This window comes from Pseudomyrmex gracilis, unplaced genomic scaffold (assembly GCF_002006095.1).
Source record: "Pseudomyrmex gracilis isolate BER0280 unplaced genomic scaffold, ASM200609v1 scaffold_214, whole genome shotgun sequence".
NCBI classification, from domain to species: Eukaryota; Metazoa; Arthropoda; class Insecta; order Hymenoptera; family Formicidae; genus Pseudomyrmex; species Pseudomyrmex gracilis.
The window spans coordinates 43,477-66,124 of record NW_018020798.1 but is presented as its reverse complement, the minus strand read 5'-3'; the positions used below and the strand labels follow the sequence as shown (position 1 = coordinate 66,124).

Below are 22,648 nucleotides of genomic sequence, written 5' to 3'. Positions count from 1 at the left end.
TTCTTCTGTGAAAAAAGAATGTAATTAATTTACAGCAGAGTTCCCTACACCTTTTGACTTGTTCCCACCGCCTGAGAATAAATTTTTTTAATCAGATCAGGTGCGGATGGATACTGAAGCTGAAAAGAAATATTTTCTTGAGGCGTTATGTTTATTTCGTGAAACGCAGTGGCTTCACAACGTACCGGTAACTGAAATATTAACAACCGCGTCTTTAGACTCAGCGCCCAAAGAATGGATGAAACATTTAGAAATCTTGGAGAACGATGAACTCAATGATTTTGTGGTAGAAAAGACAATAAAGGTTAGAGAGAGAGAGAGAGTCAAGAGAAATTAAGAATTTTATATAACAATGCACAACAAATTATTTAATGTTTGTTCTTTTAGTCTGAATGGCCTGATTCATTGAAAGCTTACGTTGACAGATGCAAAAGAATCAACCGATTGCCACCTGTGTCTCTGTTACTTCCCGCGGAATTGCCAGAAAATTTTAAAACAGGTCTAAGCCAGAAGAAACAACACGAAATAATGCATTTGGCTAATCTAGTGCACGCGCAATGCAAATCACATGGTACAGAAACGATAGTTGATCTGGGTGCAGGTCTGGTGAGGAAAAAAAAAAAATTTATAAATTTTGTCATCTGTCGCTCGCGTGTGCTGTAATGTTTGTTTTCTAGGGATACATGTGCCAAATATTGCATTGTTTGTACGGCTATCAAGTTCTCGGATTGGAAAGGGACAAGGAAAATGTCAACAGAGCTCGCGCGAGACAGTGCAAATTTTATTCCGATTCCTTGGCTAAAGTTAAATACGTTCATTGCGAAGTAACATGCGACTCTGCCGACACGATAGAATCTACTTTGCGACGCGAATTTCCCGACGTTTCGACGAACGTCTGTCTGATCGGTCTGCACGCCTGTGGAGATCTCAGTATAAACGCGTCGAGACTCTTTTGCAAAATGAAATCTGTCAAACTCTGCATCCTGATTTCTTGCTGTTATCACAAACTTTCGATCTGCGACAACGCGCGGAGTTCGACGCAAAGGAAGCAGTATTTTCACAATTTTCCTACTTCCGCCTCTTTGCGAGAAGTGATCGCGACGTGCGATTTTGACGTAGGGCAATTTTTAAGAGTGCCCTTCTTACGACTGGCGTGTCAGGAATCGGCGGACAAGTGGCGCGACATGTCCAGAGAGAAACACGACGAGCATTCGTTTTACGTTCTCGCCAGAGCCGTGCTGGAATTGTATTCTCAACGAAGTAGGCAACGCAACATTACGCATCACGCATCACGTACATTTCGTAAACTAATTGATTAAACGGAGGTTTGTATTTTTAGATAATCTCGTTCTCAAGAAAAAGGTTCGAAAAAGCACGAGAAAGTCGCAGTGTTCGAATTTTCAAAGCTACATTAAAGACTCGTTATTAAGATACGATCTGGTATCGGACATGAACGCAAAGTTAACAGGTAAACTGATATAATATTTACAAAAAAATATGTTTCGTGCATACGAAACTTATTGAGTTATCAATCTATATACATATAAAATTTAATAATAAAAAATCTATAAAAAACTTATAATAAAAATAATAGATACATATAAATATACAAAAAAACAAATGTAATGTGAATTAGAGCGCGACGAGTTGGAGAAAGACATAACGCAAATGTGGGAAAAAGAAAAGAGAAGATTGAAAGATGTGGAAATTTACACCGGATTACAATTGATGCTACAACTTCCGGCAGAATCGTTTATTCTGCAGGATCGATTATGCTGGTTACACGAACAGGGCTTGGAAGCTACTATCGTACCTGTGATGGACAAATGTATATCTCCTCGTTCGTATGCGATTGTATCTCATAAATGATACATTGTTTATTACATTTTCGATGAATAAAATACATACATAAAATACAAGTGTACGAATGTTTCGATTGACATTTGAACACGAGTACTTGTTAGTTGAAAATATATAACATTGAATATAATAAACACATGTTAGTTGAAAATATATTATTTAAAAATAGATTCAGAATATATTTATTTTATAAGAGACACATTATTTTTTTGGCAAGTTTTTCACATCTTATATGTATATTAAAAAAAGTTTCTTAGATCCTATTTACATATTCAATTAGATCATGTGGTGAAACTTATTTTTTAATTAATCTTAGGAACATACCAGTGTATTATTATTATTATTAGTCTTTAAATCTTATTATTACTATTACTAGTCTCTAAATCTTATAAATATTGTATACTCCTTATCTGTAGGGATGAATTTGCGATGCCGCTTTGATATTTGTTTTTATTGCACTTGGAGCTTTGTTCATTTGTCCCACTGTGGAAAGATATTACGGCAGATATTACTATAAACATCCATAATTGTGCAAAAAGTGAAAATTCTCAGATAATTATTTACTTGGTGGATTGCCCAAGCCTGGTGTCTGCTGCTGATTGCCCGGTCTGCCTACCATCATGCTATTAGGTACTGGGCTCACACCGGATTGAACCATTTGTATAGAATCAGTCTATGAACGCAAAAAAAAAAAAATATATATATTCCTGTAAAAAACTTTATTCCTTTTTTAAATACTATAAATTTCGTTTCTTTTACAATAACTTACCTTTAGTCCTTTACCGGCGTAAACTGCACCTAACAGGGTGTGAGTGTCTGCGGTGCTGTAAGTCTGCGCTTGCGTTGCCCTGGCTCCAGCCTCGCTCTCCCATTCCTCACGTGCCTTACTCGTTATTTCCAACACATGATTAATTACCTTTGTGTACTGTGTCAGTTGTTTCTGAAATCCAACATAAGTTAGCAGAAAATTTAACGCACGGCAAAATCTGTGTGTTCCACTCGCTAAATGGACCATTTGGGAAATCTCTGACTGGCGTAGCAAACATATATCTCAGATATTATATATCTATAGCTATTTATATATAGCTACAAGTAGGCTTGCGACATATATCATATCTCAGCCCAAAGCGAATGGAACTGGCAAAGCTGAAGCTATCTGATTTAGTAGCTTACATTGTAGTCCTAGGAGTTGTTTAGTTAGCACAGAAAAATAGAACATTTTCAGTTAGCTTCAATGTATCTATCTTAAATACATGTACTTATATTTAATTGTTTGATATATTTTTACAATTATTTTTTGCACAATTGCAACATGGCTTGTATATGTAATTTGAACAATTCCGAATTACATATCTTGAAAAAGAATTTAATAATAAAATAGTGAGCACAAAACAAAACATGTAAAAAGTTTATGCCTCTTACATGTGAGGTGTCAATGTTAACATTCGCAGCTTTGGCTTCCAACTGCATCATCTTCTGTTCCGCTTGGGGTTCTAACTTTGTTCTCAAGTAATCTGGAACCAAGTCATGTGCGAACGTAGGAATTCTACCTTCAGTCAGTCGAAGCAGTTCTTCATCCTTTTCTGGACTTAAGCGTAACGGCAAAACTGTCAGATTCCTGAGATTCGGCGCTTTGTCGTGGCTGAGAATCTTCGAGAGACTACTGAACTGCACACATACATACGGAATACAAATAACAATTGTATGTATAAAGAGAATGAACGAATTTAAAAATACTATTATTGAACTGATTAATGAAACAGAAAAGATACTTACATGGCCCGAAATGAGAGCAAAATTGTCGAGAAAATTCGGCCAGTTCAAAGTTTCGTACTCGTGTTCCAGCTTGAAGATCATCGCGGCGATCGCAGTCTTGAGATCGTTCACTCGCATTATGATAGCCTCCAAAGCTGAATCCAATTGTTTCTCCTCTCTTTGCATTATGTGATATTTTGATAAAATGTAACTATATGATGCGAAGTTACACTGTGTTATATTTTATTTTATATTTTCTGCCTCCACGTTTTTTTTTCAATATCTTCGTCGCGTAATAGCTTTACCAACTGCTCGCGCGTGGCTCGCATGCATTGCTCGACGATTATTCGCTAACCCTAACCTAACCTAACCTAATCTAGACCAACCCTAAACCTAAACTTTGGTACATAGTTTATCATCAGTCGATCTAAAATGGTTCTTGTCAAAGTACCAAATTTTATACACTTCTCTGGCGCATCAGTTCAGCTGTTTGTCAATCAGCTGATCAGCATAAACACAACGTCATTTTGATTGCTCGCAGGAATTGTTTTAACTGATCATTTGTAATTTATATTTATTTTCTATCAATTGATGACACTCATAAACAACGTTATGAAGTCTTTTCGGGAGGTTCTTTCGAACGCCAGCAATATTTTGATTTTAAGCGGTAGCGGAATCTCCGCAGAATCCGGTGTGCCGACTTTCAGAGGTGCCGGTGGATTTTGGCGCAAATACCAGGCGCCGAATCTCGCGACGCCAGAAGCATTTGCGGCAAATCCTTCGTTGGTCTGGGAATTTTACGAATATCGCAGGCAATTGGTCAGCAAAGTCAAACCGAACAAGGTACTTTAATAATTAAAAAACCTTTTTGTTTTTTTTCAATTGAAATTATCTACAAATCGCGTAAAAAACTGCAGATAATCAAGCTTGTCATACAGTTTTTTAATTTCAAGTAATTAAATTCAATTTTACTTTAAAAAAATTAAAATTAAATCTTCGTTTGTATAACAATGTATGTAACAAAATATAATTGGGCTATTTCTCTTCTTTTAGGCACACGAAGCCGTGGCGGAGTTTCAAAAACGCAAAATAGCAGAAGGTAAAAGAGTATCAATTGTGACACAGAACATTGACGGATTGCATCAAAAAGCCGGAGCGCAGGATATCATAGAACTCCACGGCTCGTTGTATAAAACACGCTGTACCAAATGTCGCAATGTTGCCGTTAATGAGAAATTGCCGATCTGTCCGGCATTGGCGGGAAAAGGGTACGTTATCGTGCAATCTACAACGTGATCAGAGATATCGAGATGCATGGCTTATTTGTCAATATTACGCTCTTCCTTTCATCGATCTGATTTGGCAACATGTATTTAAATAGATCTCCTGATCCGAGCATCACGTCTTCTGATATTCCGAGAGAAGATTTGCCGCATTGTGAAGTCGAAGGTTGCGGAGCGTTGTTGCGACCTGATGTTGTGTGGTTTGGCGAACAGTTGGACGAAAATGTGCTAGAAAAAGCTCGTACGTAATTTTATTTTATTTAATAAATATACATATATATATGTACATGTGTCTTCTTGTATAAAATATATGACAAAATAGTTTAAACAAAAATCACACAAAATCAACTTAAACTTTTATTACAAAAATAAAAAGCATGTCACGTTATAAAATATGTAAGAAAAAATTAAAATGAATGAAAAAAACAATCTCAATATTGTTACATACACATATATAATAAGAAACAAATAGATTTCGATATTATTCTCTTTCAAAATTTATTACAGGTGATATTGTTGATACTTGCGACGCTTGCTTGGTCATTGGAACTTCAGCGATTGTGTATCCAGCGGCAATGTTTGCGCCGCAAGTAGCGCAACGTAACGTACCTGTCGCGGAATTCAATATAGAAGAAACCCCGGGAACAGGAAAATTTCAGTAAGTATATAAAATAAATTTTCATTTGTTAAACTCACTTCTCTTAGTATCTTGCAAAAAATACTCTTGCTAATATTTATGCATATTAACAGACTCTGAATTAAGTAAAAATACATATTTAATCTTTATCTCTTGCGCACAAATGTGACGTTTAAGTTAAAATCTTTACAATCGGAAAGCTATGTCCGACGCAAGGTAGTTTTTGGACGTTTCGCTTATTGTACGATAATTCTGATCAATTCGGCCGCAAAACACGGTTGATATTTTATATCTCAGTTGTTGAATGTTTTCGTTTAACTCCTCGTGACTGCGCATCGGACTGTAAAAGAAAAACAGTTTATATATTTATACATTTACGGTTTGAGATTATTTTATAAGATATACGAAAGTTTTTAATAAATTATTTTTTTCACACAGGTATCATTTCAAAGGACCTTGTACTGTTACTGTGACAGAAGCATTGGCGCCTTGAAAGGATTGAAATGTTACGACATATGTAATAAATATACTTATATATAAGCTCTTTTATATTTAAAACAATTTAATATCTACCTCACAATAACATACTTCTACATTCAGTCCGAGTTGACTCAAATAGTCCAACCACAATTTTTGTTTAGTTGACAGTGTATCACCTGGACCCTTTACTTCCACAATCTTGTGCTAAAAACGAAGTACAGTCATAAAATTTGCAATTTGATGCAACTTACGTTTGTTAAAGACACAAGTAAATATATACAAAATACTTGATTTTTAATGTTTGTTTATATCTCAGCTCTTCAAATAATATACATGCTCACTTGTTTTTTATGTATGTTCCACACAATTAAATCTGGAAATCCAGCTCTCCAAAGTATAAAATTGTGAATGAGTCGCTCACAAATCCCAACAATTCCTTCTACTCCCAAACAAACAGTCAGTTCCTGAAAATAAAAATGTATATATATATATATTTGCCATTAGTAAATGTATACATGTGTATATATACACACATATATTTCAGTAATTATTATTAGATATTAATTGTTTACTTGAAGACTATTTTTGTCGCTGAAAATATTGCCTTGGGAATTAGCGACGGACTTGTATTCGCAACGTAAATTGAAATTATCTTGCAAATGTTTACTTAAAGTCTCTACATCGAATTTTCGTACGATCTCAAGTTTCATATCGATCTGCTCCTTTCTATTCTCATAAAATTGCGAGGAATATAAATCCAACGGTGCGTCTTGGTACGGTGACACGTGAGCGCCGGGAATGTTTATATTGTAAATTTCTTCCCAAAATAATATGCCAAACAGGAGAACCGGAAACGCACCCTCGCAGTGCACACCGCTTAAATATCCCTCCTGTTTGTAATGATATAACGCTAGATTTTCAACCGAGCCATACAACTGTTGATATTCGTCATTGATAATACACCAGTTACTTTTCTTCTGTGTAACATTGCTGTGAAAAAAAAAAATGTATATTTTCATAAATAATATAAGAGATGATTTTTACTTAAGAAGACTCGTCTTATGGAACTTACCTACATAACGTCCCTTGTATTGTATTGTTATTTATATGATGCGTTGGCCGCGCTCTGTTGAGCACATTATCTAATATATTTTTCGCAGCTTCTTTCGCTTGCTGGCTAATGCCGGTTTTTCTCTTAACAAGTTTCTCCGCTCTATCTAACAGATCTAATCTATCGACTTCCGTTAGGTTTTTGGCTTTTACTGCCTTCGAAAGTAGCGCGACACTATCGTCAAGATTCTTCTTGTGAAAATTTTCTATCTTGATCAATTCGCAGTACCATTGTCCTTTTTTATTTTTCATATGACACTGCTGATTTATTAACGTCTGCAAAAATTCGATTGCCTTTGAAAATTCTTTGGTCTTTTTAAATGCATCGATGCTTTTGGACAGAACTTTGAGCCACATGTAACCCGGCATAAAGTGTCTGACATGCTGAGGTAGTGCGGAATCTTTAAGACTGTAAAATACAGACGCACGATACAAAAATAAATTTTGCGAATTGGTTTTTACATAGTCTTTTCAAACAGTTGAACAACTACCACTCACATCCATTTAAGAAATTTTATTTTCTTACCTTTGCCCTTCCATTTCCAGTAGAAGAGGCAAACGTTCAAAAGCTAAATCCCCAAGTTCTCGTACAATATTCCATTCCTTGTCTTCAATCGCACTCAATATATTCGTTAGCGCGCTTTTAGCTTCTATATAACTGTAAAAAAATTTAAATAAAGATTCATAAAAAAAAAAAAGATTAAAAATATACCAAAACGTAAGATGAGACAAAACTTGTTACATACTCTAGCAAGTGCTTTTTACTGGAAAAGAGAGGAAAATCACTTATTATTACTTCTGGAAGCTTCACTTCTTTTTTTTCAACTTTCAATATCGTGAAAAATGTATCGTATAAAGTTTCCGTAGGATCCCGATTGGGCATCAGTAACGTAATTATTCGATCAACCAATTCTTTTACTGTAGTGTTCAATAAAACACAATCCCCCAATCGCTTGATGACCGACGAGCGTACTTTAACAGCGGGACTCGGCATGCCGGGAAATAACGATTTTGTTTTTTTGCACAACTGCATGATCGCTTCTATGTGATTCTTCTTTTTTCCGCCAGCGTTGATCTTCAATTCTTGACACAGCTTTCGAATTTCATCCGCTGACAGCAAATTTATCAAAACAGTTGTATCCTCGTCTTTCAGACTAGTTTTAAAAATCGTGTGCGATACAAGCTCGTCAAAAACCGGCTTTAAATCGCTAGACACGTCCTTGTAATCGATGCTGCTTATCCTGTGCCACGTGTGCTTCCTTTTCAGCATGCGTACAAATAAAGCTTGCGCATTCCTCGACAGCGTAATCAGCTTGTATATCAAATCCAACTCATTCTCACCGAAATATCCGCAATTAATCGGCTTAGAAAAAACAGTAACAACCATTAAAAAGAAATGATACGATGTCATTTCTGTAGGCACGACTACGTCGTTGATTTCGTATCTCATCGAAGTTGTGGTGTCAATACAATTGTATTTGTACCTTGGATCTCCACTAGCATAGACTTTCTCCAAGTCGATATCATTGTTAGCAATAGCACCTTCTTTCGCCAAATTCAGATTTTCTATCACTTCGGAGATCATTTCATCTAGTTTATCTTTGAATAATTTTTTGCGTATCAAATTTGCGTTTCTCCGTGTTCTTTCGAATGCGTTTTTTATTGGAGACGCTGTTTTTGGAGTAAACTTTGAGCTACCGGAAGATGCGGGAGAATATGAATTTCTAGGAGAATTAGTGATTGGCGACGTCACAGTTTTAGTCTGCGTAACTTTAGTTGGACTGTTCTTTGAAGTGTTCAGCAAAGACTGACTATCTGACGAGCTATTATTACTTTGCGCCATTTTTTGTCTTCTGTTTCCTTTGCGTGGACTTCGCTTGTTGTATATGATAGATATTACTTTTTGTGATGATTGTTCCTCCTATTGAATAACAGAAACAATTAATATTCATCGTGTTAAAGAGAAAAAAATTATTTAACTTATATATGTACTTTAAATAATAACCAATTAACTTACTGTTTTATCCACAATTGTGTTCCTGAGTTTAGAAGACTTCTTTATGCTATAATTTTCATTGGCAACTTTCGTCTTTCTATTTGTGACTTTATAGAACTGGTCTATTCTGGTTTGTGCCATGATATATTTTGTTTTCTTTTTCGGCACAGAATGTATCCAGGAGAGATAATGTCACATGTATGCGTGTGTCGCAATAATATTTATATATATATATACAAAAAAACAAAAATAAAGTAGTTTTTTACATATCATGTATGTGACATGCACTTATTGAAAGAAGAATCGTTTGCAACGATACGACATCGATTTCGACCGCAAATGCACTCGAAACGCATTCTCCCGCACCTAGAGGAGCAAGCAGATCATTCTAAATCGTGTTGCTTCTCAATCTTTATTGTTTTCTTCATACATTATCCTATCTCTTATTAAGACGATGAAACTTAATTTAAACTAATGTCAAATATCTACACACAGTTCGTACACAAGTTATCGTCGAGATTATTTTGTTTAAAACGCAATGGAATTAAAATTATAAATCGTATACCGCTGTTAGAATAAGTATCAACGACGTAAATAGTGTTAAATATATGTCTTTCTCGTTATACTTCAAAGCTATACAAGCGAATGCCGAAGAATCAATTGAAAACCGAATATAAAAACTTTTGCTATATTATTTGCTTATTCGCGTCTTACCTTACAAATAAAAATCCAGAAGTCGCATGCAAAAGCGGAGGAAGAGTCGACAATAATAAATCCACAAACACACGAGGGGAAAAACACCGTATACAAAACCCGTCTTTTGTCCCAGCGCTCAAACTCGCGATCTATCTGCTTCGTGCGATAAGAAGTCACAGGTAAGGTTAATATTCAGTGCACAAGCGCGGAGTCGCGATAATGGCGGGAAATACATGTGGCGTACCAAACGTAAAGAATCTAATCTAATCCAACCTAACTCTCCTGTTGAATTTTTTTCTTGCCAATCGAGAATAAACATTATTTTTGCGTTTGCGATATTAAATAAATATTCGTAGATATATCTCGTAGATAACATAAATATTGTTTGTTTCATTGCGACGGTTACATCGTCAAAGACTCGCGCACTTATTGTACTCAAGAATAAAATGTTAACTTCAAGAACTGTAAGAACACAATTGTTTTTTTGTTTTTTTTTTTACTACAAAGAGGAAATTCTATATTTCCTAACCATCTTCTATATTTCTAAAAAAAAAACCTTTTTACTTTAAAACTTTTTTTAAAAAAAACTTAGTTTCCTGAGAGAAAGACGTTTCAAATTTTTAATCGATCAACTTTTCGTTTGAACAATTGAGTGACAAAAAAAATATCTGATATTTTCTTGTTGCAAACTTATTAAATTACTGACGCAACATACAGACGGGCTGTCCCTCTCCCAAAAAAACAAAAAAAAAAAAAAAAAACCAGTTTGATCAGCCAATGTAATCAGAATTTATTTTCTTGCAGACTTGCGGTTTTATCAAATTTTTATCGATCGGTATTTATGTGTCTACAAGCGTAATTTTATCACGTCGCACTATCGACGTAGTTGAATCGTAACAGCGATCTCTCGTTTTTGTCCGAGAAACAAGAAAGCTTTGCTGCGTGAAAAACAGAATTCGTGTCCGATATGTTTAAAAATAATATCTCGTTGCTATATTGTAGCGCACGAAACATATACGTGTAATGCAATAATAATACTAATAATAATAGTAATAATAATAATAATAAGAAGAAGAAATACAAAACAATTTTTTAGAATTGCTTTCGACTTGCCGACATGCTTTACTCGGAGATACTTGCATACAGCGGTGGTTTTTTTTTTTTAACGCACTGCATTCTCTCTCTTTCCCTCGTTTTATATATTCATATTTATATATATATATATATATATATGTATGTGTGTATTTTTATATGTACGTCATGTTTGCATTTTATATATTGTACAAGCTCGCGCGAGCTATAAATGTTATGTGTATGTACGTACATATGTATACGAATATGTACAATAGTCGTTTCGTTAAGTTCGCCAATTTTGTTTTTTTTTTCTCTTGGTTTTTCTTTCCCCCTTTCCCCTACCAGATAAGAGAGTTACAGATAGTAGTTAGAATATATTTAATAGCCAAAATGCAACCCGTAAATTGACTTACTTATATACACTCATTTAGTTACATCGTTTTTTTTTTTTTTTTTCTATCGTGCTGTTTAATTGCAATTGTTACGAGTATTAATACTTAGGTCACTATACATAAGTTGTCGGAAATGTGTGTGTTAACTCATCTACCTGGTAACACCTCTCTCTCTCTCTCTCTCACACTCTCTCTCTTTCTCTCTCCCTCTCTCTCACTCTCACACTTTCTATTCTACCTTAAGTAATATACACGATATAAATAAAAGAAATATTATCTCTCCTTTGCTTATTGTTAGATAAACCGTCTCTCTGAAGAGATTTAAATTCTTAAGCAATAATAACTCCGTTGTTACACATACTACTTTGTTATTATCACGCAAACCAAGAGTGCGCACAGGTGCGTACGCGCCGCGCGTGTTTGTTGTTGAGGAAAAAAAAAAAAATTATATATTCGCCAGAAGTGTACACTAAGTTATTTTCTAAATAAGACCTGTATATTTTTCAATATATTTTGACAATTACAATCTGATGGTGATTCGCCGAATCGTTTGACAATTGGAAACAAGCGCGTTACCCTCTCTCAGCAAAAAGGTGTTATCAGGTGACAGAAGATTAAATGACGTATTATATTCGAAGAACAAGTCGAAAGGCTGTTCTCTAGAGCAAATATTCTATATATGTAATTATATAGAACTCTCTACATCTCTCCTCTCTCTCTCTCTCTCTCTCCCTCTCTCACGATCCCTTCTCTCTCTATGTAAGAGCTTACTCTCTCTCCTCTTCTTCCTCCCAAGTTCTCCGAGACGCACACTATACAATTATTCTCTCGAGAAACATTCTTTCATTATACTCGCGCCCGAAGTTTCGTTTTTTTTTTTTTTTTTTTTTTTTTTTTCAAATTGGAGCTTTGGTTAAAGCGTCATTTCTTTTTGTTTTTTTTCCCAGATTTAATCTTCCTGTCGCACAGCGACACAGAAGCCCTACTATGTATATTTATATATATATATTCACAGAATAAAATACACGTACAAGTAGATACATCGTGTTTCGACGCGTCAATCGATATTAATCGTAAATCTGTTTAACACGCAGAAAATGTTGTAGAGCTTTCTCTCGTTTGGATCATCTATTGAAACCGTAAGCTCATTCCAATCCCTTGATATATATATATATATAATCTTTTTTCGTTATTCGAGTCGGTAGCCTTATTTTTTCTCTGTTCTTTCCTTCATCTCGTCACATCACTCTCTCTCTCTCTCTCTCTCTCTCTCTCTGAATATATTTGCATTGATTTGTCTTACTTCTATTCTTACATGATGTACTATTGTTTTTTTTTTCGCGAATGCAACGAATTAGGTAAACACGAAGTCACACCGTTTGATACGACCGAGAGAGATCTCTTAGTTTTTCCCAATTTGATTATCCCCGCCATCGAGATTAGATTGTGATTTTTACAGCGCGCGTTGTTGTGTATAACGATACAACTTTTACACAAGTTTTTAATCTCACGCACAATCTCCGAGAGTCCGATAAAAATGAAAGAAAAACAAAAAAAAAAAAAAAAAGTTTTTCTATCGCGACTTTATCGCAAAGACACGGACGACGTTCGGTCTTAGTCACACAGTGGAATTTCGTGTTTGCCAAATCAGAAATGTAAAGCGAACTCAGTCTTTGGTTGGAGCGATCAAATCTTAATGATTCTCGACGTTTTATTTAAATTTTAATGGCTATTGTGTGTGGGTCTCGTTATTTTTAACATTAATAAATTTTATATAAAAATCCATATACTACTATATGTATATATATATTTTGTTTTTAAAGCGTTCCAACTAAAATAAACAGATTACTTCTTCTTCTTTTTTTTGTTTTCTTTACAAATACGTTCTCGAACAAGTTTGGTTTTTTTTTTGTTATTCACATAAAATCGCTCGTTCTTCTCAAAATCAATTGGCGGAAGAGTTGTCGCTTCTTTTCTTATTTTTTGTTTTTTTTTTTTGTATTTCTCTTCAAGGCGATACTAAAGATCTCGATATACAGTGGCGTATACGTACGCAGTACATATTTTTCAACTGTATTCCGTGTGTGTGATGTGTGTGTGTGTGTGGTTTTTTTTTTTATGGGCGAGCAAATAACGTTTATAAAAGCTAAGTGCTACGAGTACACCAGCGAACAAGGTGGAGAAGAATGGAGGATACGGCTTCGCGCGCAACAGTGAGTCTGAGAAAAACGAGAGAAACAATGAGAGTATCTAAAGAGATTTTATGTACAAATATGTGTCAGAAAACGGATTTCACAAAAATGTTAGATAATGTACAGGCGAGAAAGTGTGAAGACCTTAACAAAATAATAAGTCCTATCCAGGATAAAATTTTTCTTTATTACTCCTCCTTTTCTAAAATCGTCTTGAATTCATAAATTCTCGTACACATTTTCGCTGTGCGCCTACCACAACAACATCTTTTTTTTTCATATATATAATTACAGTTATTTAGTTAATTACCTAAAAGTAAGAGATACAGTAAGCGTAATTATTTTTATATATACAATATATCCTTTTTTTTTTTTTTTGTTTCATATTTCGTATTATTTCAAAAGTCTCCCTACAATTTGTAATATTCGCACCATTAATCTTATATACCTCCGTTCTCTAGCGTTACGGCTGGCGATAAATAATCGTCTCATTGCTTTTTATTGCAAAGAGTTGGTTTCTTCGAAAAACCAGACGTTCACGGATAATAGATTAGAAATTTCCTCTTATATAATCACTCAATGATCAGTGTACTTGCGCGAATTTTCAATATTGCAGCGAATAACAATTGTGAGTTTATATGTAAATCTCGGATTCATTACTTCACCTTTCTTTGCTGTTCTAAAGTTTACAGGAACAGGGAAAAGTGTAGTGTACAACTACTGATATATGTCAAAGTAAAATATGGATTTTTAAATATATCCATATATGTATATATATGTATATATAGAAGATAGTAATGGATAGTAAGATACAGAAGGGTGTCATAGATTTTCACGTCAGATCATCTCGACAAAAAATTAATTTGTTCCGAATTTCATCATCATGTGTTTCTGAAACAATTTACTTTTTCGCGCGCGCGTGTGTGTTTAAAATAAAAATACACAAAAAACAAATCGACGTACTTTCAGTTCGATTGTGAAGGTATATTCTCTCGTTTTTTTCTTTCATGTGCTTTCTACAGTTTCACACCGCTTGCATTTTGTCAAAGTGGCAAAATGGGAGATGGGTGCGTATAGAAAGACCAAAGAGGAAGAGAGTGCGACAGACACATGACACATGTGAAAACCTAAGAGATGCTATGTGTGTTGTTGATCTTTTTTTTTTTTTTTTTTCGAGGTAATAAAAAGTCGAGGTTCAGAGAAAAACGTACAACATTTCTCGTTTACATAGAGGAAGAGCATGTCGATTAGATGTGAACATGTTTTTTGCTCGAGTCGATTGTGTACACTTTAGGTTACCGCCCAAGATTAATTTGTTCAGTTGTATCAACACAGTGAGACTCTATCGCTTGGACTTTGCGGCAAATTACGTGTGTTGCGCGCACAAAGAATGAATTTAATTTGGTGTTTTGCTTTTTCGGAGAGCAAACGCGAATGTTAATAACGACACGCCCGAATTTCACTTGGAATTCTCCGACAAGCGATAAATTTCCATTTATTCACATTGCGATCAAATAACGCATAAGAATTCTATTTTTTTTTTTTAAGTTTTTTAAATAAGAACACGTATCATCACTTTCGTCGTTTATATTTGTCGATAAAATATTCTCGAATCTATATAAAAGGACAGACAGATATGGAGGGTGCGGTTTCGTAATGCTCGCTTTTATAATCCTATTTCATTAAATTCATTCGCATGGGAAAGATAAAAAAAAAAAAAAAAAAAAAGATTACGAAATAAATTGAGTTTCGTACGTAGAAGAACACACGTATATAAAGTTGTCTTAGTTAATCTTGCCTTCAAAGTCAATTGAATTTAATATCGATCGTTATATCTACTTTGCCAAATACCTTTGCTCGAAGTACTTCGTTAATTACATCTCTATACATCGATAACGATAGTTTCAGTCGCTATAATGTGAAAGACATAAGTATCCTTATACATTGCCCCATTTAGTAAACTTTGTAGATTCTAACACAGTATATGATACTTTCGCGAGTTTCTGCGATACAAGCTTTCCAAACACGACAACATTACTAAAATTATATTCGCTCGAGTCAGAGTCGCACATTTGTCTGTGACAATGCAGGTATCAAAACAAGTGTTTTTTTTTTTTTTTTTTTTTGATAATTACTGAAAAAAGAGTTCTCTCACGATTCCAATAACTTAATGCTATCAAGGATTGATAATAGCAGCGTCGACATTTCACAGCCTGGAAGCCTTTTTAACGTAATATTATACATACAAGAAAATAGCATTACAATATGTATAAAAAACCCACGTAATACTCTCGAATCGGAACCTTGTACGCTAAAAATCATATACTTCATGGAAAAATCATACACTTTTGCGAGAAATTAATTTGTTTTTTTGTTTGTCTGTAGTTGTTGCTTATCGAAAGAGCGAAAGTACAATTTTCTATCATAAACAAATTCATGTATCCAATAGAGTTCATTTTAATTTTGGCATAAAATTCGTAAGACAATGATAAGGATTCTGGAAAAATTTTACCGTTCAAATAATAATAATAATAATAATAACAACAACAACAACAATAATAATAATGTTATTATATTGATTAAAATAATATAATAAGTATTGTAATTGCTGATAATATTGAGCTATATATATAAATTATATTTATTCATTACATATTCTTCCAATAAAAATCAAAGCCTCTATGTTTTATGAATGAGATATAGTACAGCCATTCTTTCTAAGCCAGAATTTCGATAATTTAGTGATTAATGTTGTGTTTGAGAAAGCTTGCTGTATGTACACGCTTAGTTATTTTGTATCGATAACTAGAAATTTTTTTTAATTATATATATACATATGTATATATAATTTACTGTGAGAATAAACAATGTAATTGTTAATTAACATTGTAATTTGCATTTTAGATTTCCAATTTACGTTTTTCCTTGCTTCAAACAAATAAAACTATTGTTGATTTTCAAACTGATAAAACAATTATTGCATGCGTTAATTGAAAAGCATTTAATTACATGTATATATAGTTTTTCTATAATTAACTTATAATCTTTCACAAGTCAAATTTACTGATTAGATATTAATTGCCATTTTTTGTTTTGATTTGAAGGAAACTCACAATACGGAAAACTCTAAATAAATAGAATCACTGATCATTGTCTGCATTATCAGATTCAAGATTGGACGATTATGGATATTGATTTAACGAGCAAGGAAAATAAATTTGGAGAATGCATATCCCTTTTATCAAACCATAATCCTCACAATAAACAGAAAACGGTAAACTTGTTACTTGTATTAGAATCCACGTTATCGCTTATTTGTCTCGCCGCAAGAAAGCAACTGATCGAAGGAGCAGTTTTGCAATTGTACCTAGCCGTATCGCTCTTTTTTTTCTCGCGTCGGTTCATAGCGCGGTAGTATCCTCAGTACGCATCTCCGATTTCCCCGTCCGATGCAGACACATCATAGGCAAGGTAAAAGAATTAGCGAAGCCCCCAGTGACGTATTGGCGGCAACAGGGGTGCCGATAGCAGGCATCATGTCACTTCCATCGCTAGTGAATTTGTTTTGTTCGCCCGTACAAGCTGTTGCTGCTGCGGCTTGCTGTCGCACGGCGAACTGTCCACCCCATCCACCTCCATATCCAAAGATTCACTATGAACAATTCAATAATCACTAAATTCTAATGTTGGTTGTGATCAAGAATCGCACCAACATGCGACAAGTATAAGTACTTGCAGAAGAAAAAAAATTCGTTACTCTTTCTAAATTTCTTTGGTTCAAAAATATTATTATGAATGAAAATGAAATTACCTATTACTACTAAGCGTAATTTCCCCGGATGTTGGGACTTGTTGCGCCTGATTCTGCGTCTGTTGCTGCTGCTGCTGCTGCTGCTGTTGCTGTTGCCTCGCGAGGCTCGCCAATTTACTTTGCGCTATCAGGCTGGGTAGCAAATTGGACGGTGGATGCTTCTGCGGTAGAACTAACGTGGACTGTTGATTATTCACAATGTGGGTACTGTTAGTCAGATTGTTAGAGTTGTTTATGTGTGACAGCGGGCCGTTCTGGTGACTGTTGCCGAAGTTTGTGATGCCACTAACGTTACCACTACCACCACCACCACCACCACCACCACCACTGCTCGCGGTGGTCGCACTGAACACTCTAACGTTCGCACTACTACCAACACTACCGCCACTGCCGCAGCTACCGCCATTCCTATTATTTGTCGGACTAGTCAAGGATTTCGATAGAATGGAGGCAGCGGTACTATTGTTCGGTAATTGTCTGTGTTGTTGCTTGGACTGGTGATTCGACTGCGCATCGACTGCGGCACCGACAGTGCATTGCGCGAACACTGTGCTCGATGCCGCGGCTTGGGTAATGGTACACGGGACAACGGAGGACGACGACGGGGGAGGAATTAATGAAGAACTTGTACAAGTATGTACAACACTAGAATCACCACTAAAACCACCACTGCACTGAGAAGGCCGAATCTGCTGCGTCGTCGCGAGAGGCGCGAACAGATTATTCGTAAGCGGCATAACCGTGACATGGGAACTTCCGAGTTCGTCTGTCCGCGATTCGTTCACGTTACTGTCCGTCAATCCACTGACGCACGAACTACCCGTATTACTACTGAGACCCGCTATCGCGAGCTCGAAGTCCGATACACCGTCTCCTGCGAAATAATCCGCAATGTTGAACTCCGTTGCAAACGGTGATTCATCGCTCGCACGTTCCGGTTCCACCTCGATGCATATGGACGTCGCTTCGGGCGGGAACGGGTATGGAAGCTTGGATCGGGACACTAACGGCTCTACATCCGAGTCTGTGTCGTAACTACTTTCCTCGCTTGGACTGTGCACCGACACTGGCGGAGTCTTTGGTCGAAAATGCAACCTGCAACACGAAAAAACGCAAATGTAGCATGTGCGATACAAAAATATATATGTATTAACTTTACTGATAGATACTATGATACTATGTGCTACTAAATATAAACACAAGCGCGTTACCATTCTTGCTTGACAGTAGTCGTCGCTGTGGCAGTCTCGTTCGAATCTGCATTATCACGCTGAGAATCATGTATTGTGAAATCTAAAGAAGACCACATTTCGTCCATATCGGCTGTGCAGCGGTCTAATATCACTCTGTAAATTGTCACCAGTGTTAAACAAGCATTGCATTTTCCAGCGAACAAATTTTTTTATTTCGCGCATCGTACCTGCCACCTCGACCAATTCTCCGTCGTGCGAGACCGATACATCTTGGCACCGGTTTGCTGATGCTAGTTAAAGCAAACCTATACTTCTTGTCAGCCAAACCACCCTCGCTTTTATCGCACCAAGGCCAATTTCCAAAACCACCTGATACAGGCTGTAAGGAGAAAAACTCTATATCTACAATTCTGAAAAAAGAGAAGTTTTAAGACTATTTCCCGTACTTGTTTTAAATATCTACTCAAATACAAGGGATATTCACGGAAGAAATCTAAAAACATACATATATTTCATCGATACATCAGTCGATCAATTCCAACTCAGGAATGATTCATGAGATATAACAATAACAGATAGTGATCAAAATATAACAAATAAAAATTCAACACAACATAAATTCTATGATATCAATCTGTGTAACTTCAAATAATTAATAAATTATTCAAACAAACCAGATTTTGAAATTGATATCTCTAGGATAAAAAGAAACAGATGAGACTCACCGGTAAATAAGTGCTATTTCTATTTCGACGAAAGACAAATTGACCCTCGTCTGCGGTGTCTTCATCATCGCGGTCGGAGGGTATCGAGGTCTGGGTGTGCGAATGAGATGGAAGCGAACTTTCTTCATCAGAACTGATGAGCGGGTCCAGCCCGCTTCCAAGAACTCCTGGACGACTCCCTCGGCTGCCACTACCGGCTCCGCTACGAACGCCAGTATCATCTAAATTTCCGCCTCTTCTATCCGTTTTATGTTTCCGTTTCTTGTACTGCCTCTTTTCTTTCCTGGGCACTACTTCGTCCTAGATTACAAGTAAAGCAGTATTATTAAGTAATTTATAGAGAAAAATGATATTATTTTTTACTGAGATATTGAGACGTTTTTTATGTGTGGGTTTACATACTTTACAGACTTTGTTTGTCCAATTTTGATGAACGCCAAACTGATTGGTAAATAGCGGAGCAAACGCTGGTCTCGGTGTCTTTAACGCCGACACTTCTGCCAATATTTGTCCACTGAAGTCTTGCGCTTGATATCTGTAAAGACAGGTATCGTTTCTTAATTTAGAGTAAATACGAAATTTATGTAAAAATGTTATCGAGTGACAACATACCGTTTCTCATAAATCTCAATTGTGAGATGCAAATGTTCCCGTTTCGTTTTCTCTCTGCGTTTTACCATTTCTAGAAGCGTGACTGCTCTACTAAGATCCCTACGAAGCTTTAACATTTTTTCGTAGCTAGTCTCATCGTTTTTACGATTTTTCCGAGTTTGCATTTTCTCGGTACGTCGCCTAAACGCAAGATATGGATTGTTGGTAGCCGAGCCAAATCGATTTTCCGTTTTAACCGTTAATAACAATGGGTGTTGCTGTAAAAAATAAATCACATTGTCAATATGAAAAGTTGTTGAAAAAATTATTCAGAAATGTGAACAAAACTGGCAACGATTTCTGTAAACACGAAAATAAGCACGTCCAAATGACATTTATGTACATTCCAATATGCACAATATTGGTATATAGATAATTTACTTCTGCATACATATGTAAGCCAATGCAACATAACCTTAAAATTAGACTGCAAAAATATGCTCACAGTTTTGAGACGCTTATTAAGCCAATAGTCAAAAACTGCGGTAATTAAATCATCATCCTCTTTTAACAGTGACTTGGCTTCATTGATGGTAACTACAGTTTGTCCTGAACTCTTCTCCAAACGATCCATCATTTCTTCAAATTGGAGAGGAGTTAAGTCCATTTTGCGACTTTGTACTGCAACCCATTTTTCATCTTCTGAATCCATATCATAGTCAGGTATATCTTGTTCCATAGCAAAGGCTGTAAAAAGAAAATAATACCATTAATGCTTTAATGTTTTTTTTACACACAAAATTATATAAACTTATTATAAAATAATAAAATTGAAATTTTATTATTTTATAACATTCACTTACGTTGCATGTGTATTAATTGGCGTGGCAGCTTATAATCAGCAGGATATATTTTGTCATAAGCTTCCACATCTGCCAGATCGGTTACTTCAGGAGTTGGAATAATAAGACCAGTGCATATTGCTCGTTGAAGATGATGCTCCTGTTTAACAAGTAGAATGACTTAATTAAAATTACATTTTGCCTTTACAAGTCAATTGTTAATATCTCTTTCATGTATTACACAAAACACATTCACAATAAATCTTTTTACAAAAATATTGTTTCAAAAACTCATATATATGTCACATATATATAAACTTTTTGAAATATAAAATATTATCCAACATGTTTTAGTTTAAAACTCTTTTTTAAATGATTACTAGTCTGTTTTGCTAGAATATCATAAATTTGTTGACTTTTGTTATTTTTTTACATGTTTACTCATTTATCGATAAAGAACAATAATCACATTTCCGCAACACAAGTGTCCATAATAATAGTTGACAAATTTGTTATAAAAATAGATATCAAAATCTATTTAACAATTAGACCACAAAGTATTACAGTATATTTAAGGAATGTAAATATCTGCATCATTACAACATTGTGTATATAAGTGCAAATATGTTTGTAAGTAGTTCAACGCGAGTTCCACAACAAAGTCAACAAAACAACAGTAGCAATACAGCTAATGTAGAGTTTTATTGCAGAACCAAGTTCTCGAGGTTATTGTATATTTCAATTTAAAACATTTGTATTTCTGAAAATCATGATAAAAATATTGTCAATACGTCAAACAGAGAAATATTTGACATTTTGACACAAGAAGCCAATGCAAGAGAATGCGGTGTGAAAAGCTCGCAGTTGCCAACGAACCAAACGTTGTCAGCCATTATAGGAAGTCAAATCAGAAACAAAAAAATATCGGGAAAATGAGACGGTGTGTTAGACAAGTTGATAATAACGTTAAAAAGGAAAAATTAACAAATTTTCTAAGTTGTAAATGAACAGGTGAATCGCCATCTGCCGGTTGTTTACGAAATCGCACGCCCGTGGGTAAGATGGCGGACGGGGAAAACATGCTGGAACGAGAGGCTGGATGCTCCGACTTACGCATTCCTCCTCCTTTTCCATGCCGCTGGGCATTTGGGGCACCGCGCGGTTAATGGCTGAATAATCTGGCAGATCCGGTAGTTCCTCGGCCATGTAGATCGGCATGGGCTTGGAGGCGTCCAGGGCGCGCGCCCTGAACGACAGCTTGCTCATCCTGAGGGCGGCTGACTCGCGCGTGTTGACAACCAAGGATGGCTGGCCGCACCGTGAGGCCAGTCGGATCGGCTGAGGGGGGCCTCGGGTTTGTGGTATGCCGTAGACCTGCCTTTAGAGGCCTGGCTGGGGGCCCTGGGGCCGAATTACCCGGCACAGAGAGCGCTCAGGGCCTCATCGTTCCTCGGCCATCGCGCTGGAACACGGTCACTCAGTCACCAAACGAGATATATCACTTTGAAAACATGTTTGCGTGACACGGTCCCTTCTCAAAGCCATCATGGCCGACGCACAGCCATTTAACACGTTCGGCCGCCGCCGTGCAGTTCCGCGGACCGACGTGTGTCGCGCGGGAATCGACGCGTTGCCGCCGCTGCCACCGGCGTGGCCCTTGTTCCTATTGGCGAACCGCTCCCGCTTTAACGCGAGTTCACATAAGCGTTTTGAAAGAGACGCGGTAAACTTCACTTAAGCCACTCCCACACGAATTTTGCACAGAAGCGCGAGCATTTGCCTGGGCGTATTAGGCGCAGCGTCACGGACTCGCATAATCACGTACGACTGATGTGAAGCGCATGTCCCTGATGCAAAAAAACTTCACATTCATCAGCTTTACGTTTCAACTTGTAGACAAATTCTAAGGAAGATTTTATTAGAGGTTTTAGATTTTTTTCAACATATATAAACAATTGTAGAAAAATTCTAAACAATAAACTAAAACATTCTGAAAAATTGTTTCATCAGG

The 22,648-nt window shown here is 36.0% G+C and overlaps 5 protein-coding genes across 7 annotated transcripts; 2 read left to right on the top strand and 3 right to left on the bottom strand.

Annotated features, from left to right (window-relative positions):
- Positions 1–212: 212 nt before the first annotated feature.
- Positions 213–2,019, top strand: LOC109858615 (methyltransferase-like protein 25). The gene is made up of 5 exons (XM_020436046.1): positions 213–304; positions 426–606; positions 678–1,260; positions 1,340–1,468; positions 1,637–2,019. The coding sequence occupies exons 2-5, from the start codon at positions 529–531 to the stop codon at positions 1,867–1,869; spliced, it is 1,023 nt and encodes a 340-aa protein (XP_020291635.1). The 5' UTR covers positions 213–304; positions 426–528; the 3' UTR covers positions 1,870–2,019.
- Positions 2,020–2,070: 51 nt separating this feature from the next.
- On the bottom strand, positions 2,071–3,951 carry LOC109858603 (mediator of RNA polymerase II transcription subunit 8). Of its 2 annotated transcripts, XM_020436031.1 has the most exons (6): positions 3,637–3,951; positions 3,283–3,528; positions 3,034–3,042; positions 2,630–2,800; positions 2,425–2,533; positions 2,071–2,343 (listed from the first exon to the last, which is right to left on the bottom strand). In XM_020436031.1, the coding sequence occupies exons 1-6, from the start codon at positions 3,799–3,801 to the stop codon at positions 2,267–2,269; spliced, it is 777 nt and encodes a 258-aa protein (XP_020291620.1). In that variant the 5' UTR covers positions 3,802–3,951; the 3' UTR covers positions 2,071–2,266. The 2 variants fall into 2 exon arrangements, with proteins under 2 accessions (XP_020291620.1, XP_020291621.1); XM_020436032.1 differs by lacking the exon at positions 3,034–3,042 and having other exon boundaries at positions 2,257–2,343.
- A 102-nt stretch (positions 3,952–4,053) lies between these two features.
- Positions 4,054–6,090, top strand: LOC109858612 (NAD-dependent protein deacylase sirtuin-5, mitochondrial-like). Its single transcript, XM_020436043.1, has 5 exons — positions 4,054–4,458; positions 4,669–4,883; positions 4,997–5,139; positions 5,406–5,556; positions 5,974–6,090. Exons 1-5 carry the CDS (start codon positions 4,207–4,209, stop codon positions 6,026–6,028), a joined length of 816 nt encoding a protein of 271 aa, XP_020291632.1. The 5' UTR covers positions 4,054–4,206; the 3' UTR covers positions 6,029–6,090.
- On the bottom strand, positions 5,657–10,954 carry LOC109858611 (fanconi-associated nuclease 1-like). The gene is made up of 9 exons (XM_020436042.1): positions 9,836–10,954; positions 9,143–9,487; positions 7,872–9,046; positions 7,652–7,783; positions 7,088–7,534; positions 6,588–7,005; positions 6,357–6,479; positions 6,109–6,219; positions 5,657–5,875 (listed from the first exon to the last, which is right to left on the bottom strand). Exons 2-9 carry the CDS (start codon positions 9,260–9,262, stop codon positions 5,822–5,824), a joined length of 2,580 nt encoding a protein of 859 aa, XP_020291631.1. The 5' UTR covers positions 9,263–9,487; positions 9,836–10,954; the 3' UTR covers positions 5,657–5,821.
- Positions 10,955–16,087: 5,133 nt separating this feature from the next.
- On the bottom strand, positions 16,088–22,203 carry LOC109858620 (enhancer of polycomb homolog 1-like). Of its 2 annotated transcripts, none has more exons than XM_020436054.1 (10): positions 21,751–22,203; positions 20,659–20,797; positions 20,271–20,542; positions 19,817–20,073; positions 19,607–19,739; positions 19,205–19,504; positions 18,707–18,858; positions 18,498–18,632; positions 17,287–18,381; positions 16,088–17,127 (listed from the first exon to the last, which is right to left on the bottom strand). In XM_020436054.1, exons 1-10 carry the CDS (start codon positions 21,901–21,903, stop codon positions 17,010–17,012), a joined length of 2,754 nt encoding a protein of 917 aa, XP_020291643.1. In that variant the 5' UTR covers positions 21,904–22,203; the 3' UTR covers positions 16,088–17,009. The 2 variants fall into 2 exon arrangements, with proteins under 2 accessions (XP_020291643.1, XP_020291644.1); XM_020436055.1 differs by having other exon boundaries at positions 20,301–20,542.
- Between the last annotated feature and the right edge of the window lie 445 nt (positions 22,204–22,648).

Excerpts from the sequence above, each read along its gene's own strand:
- LOC109858615 (XM_020436046.1), top strand. The coding sequence starts at position 529 with ATGCATTTGGCTAATCTAGTGCACGCGCAATGCAAATCACATGGTACA. Across the intron at positions 607-677 it reads TTGATCTGGGTGCAGGTCTG|GGATACATGTGCCAAATATT; the intron begins GTGAGGAAAAAA and ends TTTGTTTTCTAG. Across the intron at positions 1,261-1,339 it reads GGAATTGTATTCTCAACGAA|ATAATCTCGTTCTCAAGAAA; the intron begins GTAGGCAACGCA and ends TTGTATTTTTAG.
- LOC109858603 (XM_020436031.1), bottom strand. The coding sequence starts at position 3,801 with ATGCAAAGAGAGGAGAAACAATTGGATTCAGCTTTGGAGGCTATCATA. Across the intron at positions 3,529-3,636 it reads TTGCTCTCATTTCGGGCCAT|TTCAGTAGTCTCTCGAAGAT; the intron begins GTAAGTATCTTT and ends GTATGTGTGCAG. Across the intron at positions 2,534-2,629 it reads ACGCCGGTAAAGGACTAAAG|ACTGATTCTATACAAATGGT; the intron begins GTAAGTTATTGT and ends TTGCGTTCATAG.
- LOC109858612 (XM_020436043.1), top strand. The coding sequence starts at position 4,207 with ATGACACTCATAAACAACGTTATGAAGTCTTTTCGGGAGGTTCTTTCG. Across the intron at positions 4,884-4,996 it reads CCGGCATTGGCGGGAAAAGG|ATCTCCTGATCCGAGCATCA; the intron begins GTACGTTATCGT and ends GTATTTAAATAG. Across the intron at positions 5,557-5,973 it reads CCGGGAACAGGAAAATTTCA|GTATCATTTCAAAGGACCTT; the intron begins GTAAGTATATAA and ends TTTTTCACACAG.
- LOC109858611 (XM_020436042.1), bottom strand. The coding sequence starts at position 9,262 with ATGGCACAAACCAGAATAGACCAGTTCTATAAAGTCACAAATAGAAAG. Across the intron at positions 9,047-9,142 it reads ACACAATTGTGGATAAAACA|GAGGAACAATCATCACAAAA; the intron begins GTAAGTTAATTG and ends GTTATTCAATAG. Across the intron at positions 6,220-6,356 it reads GGAACATACATAAAAAACAA|CACAAGATTGTGGAAGTAAA; the intron begins GTGAGCATGTAT and ends CTTCGTTTTTAG.
- LOC109858620 (XM_020436054.1), bottom strand. The coding sequence starts at position 21,903 with ATGAGCAAGCTGTCGTTCAGGGCGCGCGCCCTGGACGCCTCCAAGCCC. Across the intron at positions 20,074-20,270 it reads TTTTGCAGTCTAATTTTAAG|CAACACCCATTGTTATTAAC; the intron begins GTTATGTTGCAT and ends TATTTTTTACAG. Across the intron at positions 19,740-19,816 it reads ATTGAGATTTATGAGAAACG|ATATCAAGCGCAAGACTTCA; the intron begins GTATGTTGTCAC and ends CTGTCTTTACAG.